The sequence below is a fragment of the Protopterus annectens genome, chromosome 3.part0 (assembly GCF_019279795.1).
Source record: "Protopterus annectens isolate FY-2018-M chromosome 3.part0, PAN1.0, whole genome shotgun sequence".
Taxonomy (NCBI): domain Eukaryota; kingdom Metazoa; phylum Chordata; order Ceratodontiformes; family Protopteridae; genus Protopterus; species Protopterus annectens.
The window spans coordinates 938531660-938544904 of record NC_056731.1 but is presented as its reverse complement, the minus strand read 5'-3'; the positions used below and the strand labels follow the sequence as shown (position 1 = coordinate 938544904).

The window sequence follows — 13245 nt, the reverse complement described above, 5'->3', positions numbered from 1 at the left end:
AATGACTCTGAAACCGGGAGTCGGATTGGAGAATGAATAACAAAGAGAAACATGGTCTGCATGGCTCCCAGCCCCAGACAAGGATGGGGCAGGCAAGACTCCCAAATGGATCTGGGCCCAAATGAACTTCTGCATCAGCCTGGAGTGGTGCGGTGGGGGAGTGGAGACTGGAGACCGAGCCCAGGAATCCTCTGGCGAAAAAGTGAGGAGGCCGGAGCTGATGGGATCTCCGGCTTGGATCCAGGCAGGACTTGGCTAGGGGGGGTTTGACCGAGGAACAGCGGTCTGGGGACAACTTCCTTGGCTGATCCCGCTCCTTGGATCAGGCCTTCTCTCCGTCCCCAAAATTCTTGGTGGAAGGTTGAGTCCCAGAAGCCAGGGTGGAGGAAGAAGCAGCAGAGGTCTCGGTTGGAGGTGGCAGGAGGCCTTTCAGGATGAGTTTGTTGCTTCTGTCAATCAACACGCGGGGGTTGAAGCTTGCGCAGATCGAGCAGGAGGAATCTAAATGAGGAACACTCAGGCAGACCACACTTTGCATACTTCCTGAAACCAGGCTTGGGGGTATCAGCCATGGCCAGGAAGAAGGAACACGGACACGGACACACACACACACACCCACACACACTAGAGAGACAAAGATGAGTTTTCTTTTCCTTCAACTTACTAAAAGTGGAGCTTAGCTGAAAAATACACTCTACTGATCAAACAAGCAGCAAATGAGATCTAGGAGGAGGCATGGGGCATTATGGGTAGGGGAGGAGTTTGAATGCAATGCTGGAGTATGAAGACAAGTCAGATCTGTGCCAGATTAGAGTCCCTCAGGTTGAAGATCAAATGAAAACAACTTCAGATCAGAAGTTTATACAATGTAATATTTATCACAAATGATTTTATTAACATATAGAATAAAAATAATCAGCTTGTCTATCTGTACAGAAGTTTGTAAAACTGTTTGCATGTACACATTCTCTCTCTCTCTCTCTTTCGCTCTCTGATCTGTCCAAATGTGCATTAAGGTAACAAAGAATGAGAATAAAAGCATTTGTATACATAGTAACTTATAAAACCTGCTTTAAGGCTTAAAATCAGTTTAAAATTATAAAGGGGTTATTCATAAAAATTGAAGCATATAAGCAGAAAGTTCTGACCAACATATGAACTACAAAAGTGCAGAGTCCCCATCTTAAAGTTTTCTTTCTGACCAAGAGCTGCAGCACAGTCTGGCAAAAAGAGATGACAGAGACAGTGATAACAAAATGATACTTCACCCAAGGAAAATGAATGGTAATAAGGCAGTCTGCAACAGAGTAGCAAACCTGGGTTCCACAAAATATTACTCAAAATTAGTACTAAAGAACAAATAACTGTGCCCAGTAGCAACCTATGAGATAAAGTACAGGAGACAATGGTACATTTCTACCTCCTTGACGGAGTAATTTTTCACAAAGTGTTGTTAAAAGTATTGACCATAACTTCAGCTCCTTGTGGACTGCAGTCAGACAAGTCTTCATATGAACACTCCTCTCAACACCAGAGGGCATTGTTGATTTCTAAGACTTTTCCTTACTGGGACAACTCCAGCTTCTTGGATAAAACAAGCATGCCTTTATTTCTCAGTTTCCTGTCTTGCATCCTGTGAGGAACTTAATATTAGGCATATTATACAAGTCACTCATCATCGTTATCTGTTTCAGCCTAAGAAGGTTCTAAGGCCAAGGCAATAATTTCAGTGGAAGAAATAACGGCCTGCTTGTTTTAACATACAGAGCTTATTGGTTTTTCCTGAAGTATACATTTTTGCTTACAAACTCTGAAAGCTGAACTTGGCGTTAAACAACTCTTGCTTTTTCTCTGCAACTCTACTGCAGACATTGCCAGAAGGAACTGACTCAGTCTTCTCAGTCTGGTACTACAGACAGCAGAGAAATACAAGCCAGAAACAAAGACACCATATTCCAGGGGGGCTATGGGAGGGTTCAGACCTTTCAGTTTCCAATCCACACATTTCTGAAGTTATGTTTGCAATATAACTAAACTATCTTACACAAACTGGTACTGGAAGGGTGTGTGAGAAGCCAGAGCATTGACAGTAAAAAGGATGAGGCTACCTTAGCAAAGTCCGGCCTGAATTTAGAGAATCGAAATTTAGAAAATAATATTTAATGAAGGCATGAGTACCAGTCAAGGTCAGAGAATCTCAGAACTCTTGGACCAAAGCCTCCAGAAAATAGGCAGTGGAAATAACTATTGCTGTTAATGGGCTTTGACAGAGCCCAGCAGACGTTTTCCTATAGGCATAGCAGAAAAGAACACAATCAAACAAATATGTGCATAATGAGTGTTTAGTGTGATATCTCCCTTCTTAATTAATCTGAAGCAAAAGAAATAAGAAATTGTTTATTAATATGAAAAGATAAGGTTCCACTGATAAAAGTCACACACTGTTTAATGTAGCATTTGTAAAAACAGTTTTCACTTGGAACAAACTGCTCTAACAAATGCAAGGGCAATACATTAGAAATTGAGTAAATTTAGCTATCACATCTGATAGAAAATGAGAGGGTACTGTTCACGAAGAAACCCAGTACTTATGAAGATCATACAAGGTTCCTCACACTGTGTTTCTGGCTGAGGTGGTAGCCAACTGACACTTGTCTAACTTGCAGAGAATTCCAACAGCACTTGCTAACGAAAAGGATACTTACCTAAAATGGGGTAGCAAAAGGATAATCCTAACCAATCAAGGAGCACCACCTTCAAGCTCAAACAATACAGCAATAATGTTTCTGCTACATCTAACATCAAGGATCCACATTTGTGTGTGCCTTGGCTGTGATGAATCCTAATCAGTACCGTCAAGGTGGAAGGAACCAGTGGAATACCCTAGGCCACATTACAGCTGTGTCCTACAGAATTACCTTTTGTAATGCTCAACTTTCAAAGTCAAGCGTGAAACAATAATGCTTGGTGAAGGTAAGTGACAAAAACAAGTGGCTGTAACACAACTGTTCAAATCATTCATGCTTGAAAAGCAAGCAGTAGAGGCAACCAAGTTCTCTGGCAGAACAAGCTCTGACCACATTTGGCAATAGAAAATTGGCCAGTTGATACAAATAAAACAGTTGGATATTCACACAAGTATCTACTTGGTAATTTCAAGCTCTTTCTTCCCTACTGCAAAGAAAAACAATCAGCTGTTCCATAAAAGCAGCTCTTTTGTTTTTGCATTCTTTTTGCCCCCACTGCTTGCTGGTCATCAGCCCCCACTTCATTCCATCTGGCCCACTCATTCCTCTATTTTCATGGTGAGAGCTGACAAAGACAAGCTGTTACCAAGGCAGCCATAGGAGTTTTTTTTATAAGTCCTTTCTCCATGCACCATAACCACAGAATACCTGAGGCCCACACAATACATGACCAAAGATACTGAATGACCAGGGAAGTATATGGTAATTTATGTTAAGACTAAGAAGTCATTTCCAAGGACCACAACTGGATGATAGGGTCTACACCAGGAATCAAGCATTAAGGTAGAGCTGGTTGTTCCCACAGCTGGGACCATCTCTACAATACCCAAGAGGGCTGCCTGCACTACCAGGGATCTAAGAAAGAAAGAAAGCATCTTGGTCTCCTTTCCTTGAAATATGTCAGAAGGTATGGAATTCAGTTTCAGTAATGAAATTGCATCCAGGACTGTCCTGTACCACTGAAGAAATAATGCATCCAACACTACCCCCTTGCTTTGCTGAACTAAGCAGTAGAAGGGAAGGACTGTGTTCTTCCAGGTGAGCACAAGTTGTCCTTTAGAGTGCTTCACTTCTAAATAACCCTGACTGGTCATGGCCTCTGAATCCAAAACTCCAAGAGAAGGATGGAGGCTTGGCTCAGAGCATCTGCCAGCTCTCACTCAGTTTCCTGTAGAAGGGAATTGCTGGGAGCAGAATGCGTTTGTTTACAGCTCAAGGCCAGAAAAGCACTGTTTCTCTGCAAGAGGAGTATGGCCTTACACTCCACCTTGTTTGTTCAGATAATACCCAATGTACTGGGCTTTCTGACCAAATGATGTCGGGCACGTAGAAGCAGTACATTTTCTAGCACAATCACAGCCTGCAACAGCACTGCTCTCAGCTCCCACTGATTGATGTGGAGCCCACTACACACGAGGGATCACACTCATCTCACAGTACGGAAGACCAGGCGAGCTCCTCAGCCCACAAGCAATCTGGCTGTCATCTACATCTGACAAGGGTTTAGTTTCAGAAAGGGAAGACCCACTAAACTTTTTGTTGGGATTTGTCCACTGTATGGTCCAGCAACAAAGAAACTGGAACAACATGTATATGAGTTTTTGATGTCTGTGAAGTCAAAGAAACAATACCCCAGTGCAGCACTGTATCCCCACGATTGATGGAAACATGATGACTGTGGCAGCCCTCAAGCTTAAAAGGTACAGCAGAGTCTGAATGGATTCTGTGCTACACCCTCACCCAGATGGTCAAAGCCATGTACTTCTTGGCCATTGCCAAGCAAAGGAGCAGCCACCATCAAAGAAATGTCATCTCTGCACAGCTAAAAGCATTCTCATTCATAGAATTAGAGAGGACTTCTTCTCATTTATAGTGACTCTTACAGACTACAGTGATTCATACAGACTACACCCATGATGGTGCCCAAAGGAAGCCAACCCTAAAAGTCTATTGATAAGGCTACCAAACCGCTACTCATCTAGGAACAAGAAGACCAGTAGACCCTCCATCTCTAAAACTTTGACAATGATGTCCAACATCTCGAAGAAGACTAGGCTATGAAGAAAGCCCAAATGGCAACACGTGCTAGAAATGACTCTCCTTCAGAGCATACTGTGTCAACTTCTGTGTGAACTACATACACTGATGTTCATTAAAATGTTCAGTTTAGTAATGTTCCAAACTGCATCCATCTTTTCTAGCAACATTATCCAGGTCCCAGAAAGAAGCAAGGGCATGGCCTGTTTCAGGATAATCACCTGGAATTGAACATAGTGCATGTGCTGGTTGCAGTCAATGAGCTCCAGGACACGATCAGAAAAATCAGACAACAAAACCCATATCCCTTCTTTCAACAACGGGAAGGACAACATAGCCCCAGCTTCAGCAGTACAATACTGGTCAGTCCCAAGAGCTTTGCTGGAAAAAAAAAAAAAAAAGTACAGATCTCCCAGAGCAGTGCCCTCTAGTACAGGACCTGTGATCTCCAAAATATGGTCACAGGTGAGCATATCAGCAAGCCAATATTCACTGTGAAGGTGCTCCAAGCTGTGGTGATCTCAGAGAGGTGAAGTCATTAATCTGGAGGACAATGCTGGCACCTGAGGGGGCAAGATTATAGGACTCTTGATTGCTGTCTTCAGACACTGAAAATGCCTCTTCCCAGAATCATAATAAAAATGGGACACATTGTATTCCATCTCTGAAGCTGTGGACAGGGTTTCATGAAGATCTTCTTTGAGTCTAGACTCAGGGAGGGCTGTGAACCTCTCCAGCACCTTCCTCATCAGGTGGCTCTCTAACTGGAAACAGTGAGATAAGTAAGACCAAACACAAGAGGAGTAAATACTCATACCTGTCCAAAACTCAAGACTCATGTCCAGTGACAGCTTGACAAAATGCTGTAGTACATGGCACCTTATGAGACTGCAAAGAATTAAGCACTGGGATGCTAATTAATGAAATCTGTCCAATCCAGTGGCAACTTGCGATGTACATTGGACTTTTCTGGAGTCAAAGGGGCAACCAAGTTGCCTCCAGGCAGCTCTGACAAAATCACTTATAACTGGCTTCAAAGGAAGGGATCATTCAGACTTCCTCAAACTCCCTCCCTAGAAACATCAACAGGCATTTCTGAAAGAAAAGGATAGGGACCAGTGGTCAGTCCAAGCAGTTTTTCTTCAGCTTGAGGATACCTCCAAAGGAGGGGCACATAGAGAAAATGCATAGCAGGGTGAACTCAATATCCCTGTCTCAAACAGTGGCATAGAGATCTATGACTCCTCAAATAATCTTGCCAATAATGGAGTACTGCAAGTTAAACTGCCAAAAAGCATCAGCTCAAGAATTGGCAAGGCTATGAAAAAACAGTGCGAGCAAGGTATGATGAAGAATCAGCGGTAGATCACATGCTAATGAAAGGCAGCATATTTTGGGAACAGACCTGGGTTGGTTCCGCTACGGGCTTCAAACCAAACTCCTTAATAAATCAGTTCCACTTAACAGATATCAAATTTCTGCTCAGAGCCAAAGACATGAGCACTAGGGTAGGATGACCAAGATGGACCCTCTTCGACCAGGACCTTCTGGACCTCATGGAAGAATCCTCAGTCCCACATAACCCCTGAATCCACAAAAAGATGACACAAGACAGTAGTCTTCAATGCTAAGATGGCCGCTAATAGGTTCTAGCCAATCATCACAACACAAAATGCAAAAACATCAGAATACTACAACCCTCCTCCAAAAGTGGAAGCTAAGGACACACCTTCCTTGTCACCATGAACTTCAACGAAGGCTGAGAAATGATACAGTCTCAAACCCTCATTAGCTGTGGGTGAGCTTACCACCTGAAGGGATTGGGTGTTGTTTGAATTCCAGATTTACCTCAAGTAGGGTCACGCCTGGTTGAAGATCAAGCCAGATTATAACTACCAAGTGCTTGTTTTTTGATGATGATGCTCTACTTTATGTCAATGACCACAAGAAGGGCCTCCACACAAAGAGCTGTTAATCACAACCATCTTTGTGAAGTGGGATAACAATTTTTCACATTTTCAATGTCTAGTACCCAGGTTGAATCTCTCGCAAACATTGCAGTTACCAAAGTTGTGTGTTCCCCAAAACAGTAAAGACAATGCTAAAGAAGGTCCTGGGAAGTGATCTTCTGGACACAGACATGATTATGGAAGGATCATGATCCAAAATGTGTGGGTGGGAAAAACAATCAGATGTGCTCCAGGGATAAGTCTTATGCCATGGTGTGTGCTTTCTAGGCATGCAGATGTCACCAGACAAAGGAGTTTTCAGAAAAAATGCTGTAAGGCAATACCCAACACAAGAAATTATCCAGAAGGGCCCTCAGCATTATATTCAGAAAAAAAATTGAAAAATACTTTTTTTTCTGAGCTAGAAGAACATATTTTGAAAAGGTTGACAGAAGTCTAATGTCCAGATACAGAAAATTGTAAATCCCAGGCAGAGGAAACAGACAGACAGCTTGCATGAATGAGAGACAGGTACAGAAGTTAAACTAAAAATTAAGATCCAGATTTAAAAGAAGTGACATGATACAAAGCAAATAACATCTTTCAGTAGACTTAAATACAAAATAAAGATAAGTGCCCATCATGTTGAACTCTTCTGCAGGAGAATGAGTAGGACCTGTCTGGATAGCATTCTTAATATTTTGATCTAGGTATGCCTGTTCAGAGACCTGAGATCCAAAAACTGAAGGAAACATCATATTGTAATGGGAACCAGAAAGAATCAGGAGTACTCTGTTGCAAGAAAAGAATCGGTTCACATATTTTTGCACATCTTCAATAGCTGAGGCAGAAAATCTGCCACTGAAGGATAATCGGAGAGATAAGAAAAAACTCAAATGTAGCACTCATCCTTCAAACAGCTGATCAGTCCCCATATGCCCTGTATGATGGACTTTCAGGCCTGCAAGTGCAAACCAACCTAACAATGACCACTTCCTAGACCAAAGAAGACCTGAAAGAAAATGAAGGAGACTGGGAGGTTTGCACTACTGGTATATCTTGGTCAAAGGACTGTTGAGAGAGACACTGCATGTGTGAACTACACTGTGATGAAGGCATGAAGAAATCTATGAAAGGCTGCTTTCTTTTCCCAAATTCCTTCTTGGAATGCACTGCCACTGAAGACTTGCACAAGTGTTGGAGAGGTAACTTCTTAACCTCTCTCCTTCATGTCAGGAAAAGAAGTCTGATCCAGTGTAGGGAGTTCATAGGTTCATATGTAGGTACTAGGCTATTGGCCCTAGGGTCTATATAAGCCTAGCTAAAAAGGTACCCTGGCTTTCTCCACCCAAGAAAATTATTTTCCTGTGCCCCTGTCGAGCAGAGCCACAGAGGTGATCCCTGGGGTGAATTTCCTATTTCCCATCCAATCACAAAGATTTTTCTTGATGGGTGCTAATGAGGAGCTTTGTTTGATACAGATAGGTAGTTTGTTCCAGAGCATGGGAAGTCTCTGGGGCAGGAATCTATCCCTCCAGCATGTTCTGTTTATTGTGGTGACAAGGTTTAGGTCCTAGCGCGTGTAGTTTGGAGGGATTGGGATTTCTTTAAGTAGAGCATGTCCAACAGCTCTGGGTTTGACATAGCTTTGTATGTTAGGCAGAGATCGCCTCTGAGTAGGCGATATGTGACGGAGTAAAGCTGGAGTTTTCTGAGACGGTCGGCGTAGGGCATCTGTTTGAGGCCGGTAATCCTCTTTGTGAGGTATTTTTGTGGCCTTTCCAGTTGTTGTAGATGTCTTGTGAGTTACATACCAAAAGGGACGTTATACTCTATAATGGGTCTAATGAGTGAAGAGCAGAGAGGAACAATTACCTCTTTTTTCCTGGATGAGAAACCTTTTGTGATGAGGTGTACCATGTAGAAGGATTTCCTGACTACTGTGGCAATGTGGTCAAAGGAGAGACTACTGTCCACCTGTGTCCCAAGGTCTCTCTTCACACTTTCGGTGTTAAGTAGACTACCACCTATGTGGTAGCTCATGGGTACAGAGTTTTTACCAAAGGGGATGACGATGCACTTTTTGGCATTGAGCTTGAGACCATGGCTTTGACACCAGGCATCCCTCTCAGTCAGACCCTTTTGTAGGATGTCCACATCATTAGGACTTTCGATTATGGTTCGTAGTTTGCAGTCATCTGCGAACTTCATTAGCCAAAGACCTTCTGTGTTAGCCTGTACTTCAGAAAAATAGATACCAAACAGGAGAGGATGAAGGACTGAACCCTGTGGTAGTGGAGTGTTATATAATGTCTCCTGAACCTCAAAGGGAGACCTAAAACAAGAAACTAACAAGGTCACCTTAACACCATCCCAAAAGCATCCGTCTTAGCTTGAGTTCCTGATATTACAAGCATAATGACCTATAAAAGCCTCGACAGTGCCACCAAGATTACTGACAAGTTGGTTTTTCCACTCAAAGTTAGGTATACTAATAATCAGATCCTGCTACTTTTCCGCCATGAAGCTGTCTCCAATATCTGGGCAACTGCAAATTATGGTTTATAACATGAACACCACACATAAAAGCTACATACATTTTCAAAATTTACAAATAAAAACATTTAAAATCAGTATCTGGAACAACAACAATAAGATGCAAGGTATCTTCTGATTTTTATTAGCATCCAGGATCAATGCATATGCAGCCAAGGCTGCTGGTCAAGAAGAGTGTGATCCAACAGGCCAAGCTATTTTAGATCCATCTGGTGCACCCCCGTCCTGCATGCAAGCAGTCAGGGGTCTTCCAAAAATAATTATGGTAGTCTAAAGACTAAATAGGACTGGCAGTAGAACCTTCCACAGGCATTCTTATTCCAAGTATTTCTTTATATCAGCCTCACTACTGCCTAACCAAAGGTTCCAGGAAATCATAAGGAGACCAGTCTTTCAGGAAAAACCCTTGACAGCAATCCTGGGAAGCAGATGGCAAATCTATTCCAGAAGTCAAAGTAGTAACAAGGAATTTGACTGTGGATTGTGTAATGACTGGAACATTATACTGAAGCAAGATCATTCAAACCATTATCTGTTACAAAAGTCACAACTCAGAACCATGTCCTCCAGAAAGATCTGGAATGCCCTTGTCTGGTAGCCAGTCTTCTGGTCTAAGTTGCTACAGCATGGGCAAGGTGTTGAAGATCAACTCCAGACACCAAATGAATTTCTTGAGGTTAAACTGGAGGTCAACAACTTTTCATTTCCCTTGGCAGAAGTTAAAAATATATAACCTACACACTGACTTCATCAATGATTTTATTAACAAGACACCAACAGCGTGATCATAATGACACAGAAAAAGCCAGTGTTGGAAAAAAAGCCTCTTCCATTAAGCCACATCATAAGTATGAAGATAGGTTCAGCTCTATCAGAGTAGAAGGGTGAGTGACTGGTCCTACCCACTGACCCATATAGGAATAAACTATGGTTTCTCTAAAAGTGGGAAAACATGCCCATTAACACTGCCATCAACAGCTATCATTGCCCTCACTAAACAGTTGACAATGGCAGGTTCAACGAACCCCTGGGCAAGGTCTTGTCAGAAGGTAAACAAACTGGCACAGGAGATCTACCTTATTCCTTGGAATGGCAGTGATGTTTCTCCCAGTGACTCAGAACAAGACTGTAACTATTTCTTATGGGAAGAATGTCAAGCCTCCTCCTACTCTTCTGCTTTTTTCCTGGAGAAACTCACAAGGCAGTGTATACTAAATGACATGCTATGATGAAAGCTGCTTCATGAAAGTTAAGTCTCCTGGCCAACGTGAAAGCTACAATGAATAAAAAAAATCCTAATTGCGGAGATGTGTTTTGCATATAACACTTGAATTATAATTATTAGACATTAATAAAGAATGCCACCTATACGAAATAAATCTAGGCAGGAAATCTACCAAAAAAAAAAAACACACAGAGCACCAACAGAGCTTGCCAATTGTCTGGTGATGGAAAGGGAGTAGGAGGTAAAGAGGTACAGCTTTCTTTTTCACTACTTCTGAATATGCTGAGGACAAATGCAGACAAGAAGCTACAATGGACAAAATAAGGACGAAAATTTGGAATCACTTGAGAGTATCCTCTCATGCGGACAGGAATGTAGAGGTAAAAAACCTCTTATTCCACTCCATGTAAAATAGGTATTTCCAGAGCTGCTGTCATTGGCAGCTTTGGTACTAAAATATTTAATTCACAGAATGAGCTTAACAGATTTAGCAAGCTGTTTCATCAGTTTGTGATGACACTGCTTATTTGTATGGAATATGTGCATTAAAGATTAATGTGTCACTGGCTTCACCGGAACTGAGAGATAAATGATAAACCCTGGCTATAACCCAGGTGACGAGGACAGTTAGCAGTTCAGGCATCTGCTGGAGCTGCCAGGAGGTAAACAAGAATGAAGCAGCTTGACCAGAAAACTTTCTTCCAGGCAACAGGGTGGGGGGATGCACATCCAGGACACCTGGTCTTATAACAGATGCCCTTTTGTAGCCCAGAGACCATACAGAAATTCTGGCTTTGAGTGACAGGCAGGGTAGCTCTGAAGGATTATGTTGGTTGGGGAAGTAAGTGACATTCTCACTGAACCCCACTGCATGACCAACTCTAGGGTGGCTTGCAGGGAAGTTAGGGACAAAAATAGAAACTTCTTATTCTCACTGATGAGGGCCACCACCCACTGCTGCTCTCGTCTCACTCTAAGAGGAAAAAAGTCCCATAGGGTGCTCTCCTCTAAGGAAATGAGTGGGCCTGTAGCGAAAGCAGAGCATGGTTTGATGGTCATGAGGAAAAAAGAACCCCCCCCCCCCCAAAAAAAAAAAAAATAAAAAACACGCAAGGACTTGTTAGACAATATTCAGTAAATAAACAAAGAAAATGAAAAGACTGTATTTACCACTTGCTTCCAAATCACACTAACAAATTAATTTAATCATACAGTGCATTTCATATTTAACAAATGGGCAAAGCAATCAGGCACATCAAGTAAAAAAACAATACAGAAATGCAGAATCAATACATATATCATTGTGAAGGCACACATTAAAATGTCGTTCAGTTTACTACCGGTCTTGAGGCAAAACATATACGTTTATTGAACAAAATAATGTAGTTTTGATAATGCAAAGGAAAGTTACTGTGCCAGTTAATTAGATGACAGAGCTAACAACAAAATAAACTACTTCCATTCATTGTAATATACAAAGTTTATCAATCAGACACGGTGCGCGCACACACACACACACACACACACACACACACACGTGAATAAACACACAGGGGAAGAAACACCTTTCTTTGAAGCAAAAATGAGGTGTCAATAGGTATACAATATTACTTATGCACTATTCATTAGAAAATAAAAGGAGTTTACCTCCTGGTCCAGCAAAGGCCTGGTTTCCAGAGGGTTCTGCCCTTTGTGTTCCTCCTTCACTGGCATAAGGGATTTGAAAAATTTTGGTGTCTGAGGAGAAAAGGCTTTAAAAGGACTAACCATTAAGCCATGTGGACTATCTGGTGTAGGACCTAAGAAAGTGAGGGGAGAAAAAGACAATTTACAGTAAGAAGATTTATTCCTACTGATAGTGCATTCATTTTACTTGTAATTCATGTGCAAATGCATGTCAGAACAAAGAATATGATGTAATCTGCAAGATATTCAACACTACAGAGTGGATTCTGTCAAAATTTCCAGATGAAACTTTGAGATTTTTTCACCAGAACTTAAAACAAAGTGTATATGTAACTTAAGACTTGTTTTACTGTTTTACTCATTTTAACCGCACCATCTCAGTTGCAGTTAAAATGAGTAAAACTTGATCTTATGCTGCCGGTGCTGTACTTGGAAATGGGTGCTTCTTTAACTGCAATTCTTGGAAAAGCAGAAAAATGGGTACAAATATTAGCAAAAAGTCAAAGGTTACATTACCTTAAAGTATTCAAGTGAAAATTAATCTCAAGAGTTAAAATGTGCAGAAGAAAACAATCACAGGCGCACAGAGATGATGTAATAATTGGATCAACATAAGTTTTAGAATTACCTGAGCTTTCAGTGGCCCTACAATATCCTATGTTGGTAGAAATTACTTTAATGTTGTGAAATTAAGGTTAATACATATTTTATGTTTAAAGCTTTTCTCACCATGTCTCTGTTGACTAAGAAATCCGTCCAGTTGGACTACACAATCAATAAGCAACTACAGTCTGACCTAACCAATTCAAGACAGATCATAATGAGCTATCACGAGCTGATACATTATTTATTCCCTTGAAATGATGACTATATGTAAAATTAAAAATGGAAACTAGTTACCTACATGCAGCATAGGTGATGTAAGGCTGATGATAATCAATTCAGCTGCCAGTAAAGTAAAAATAGTGACAGAAGTGGACAATTACAGAGGATGCCTACTATACAATTACTTTCTCAAAAACATCTTAACAAGTAAAACATTCCA

The 13245-nt window shown here is 41.5% G+C and overlaps 1 protein-coding gene across 1 annotated transcript in view; it reads right to left on the bottom strand.

The window, feature by feature from the left end:
• The window catches only part of KIF13A (kinesin family member 13A), a 2301375-nt gene that overhangs the window by 342722 nt on the left and 1945408 nt on the right, over nucleotides 1-13245 (bottom strand). Inside the window, exon 27 of the mRNA XM_044065730.1 lies at nucleotides 12162-12313. Coding sequence (XP_043921665.1) covers nucleotides 12162-12313 — 152 coding nt within the window. The remainder of the gene's footprint in view (nucleotides 1-12161; nucleotides 12314-13245) is intronic.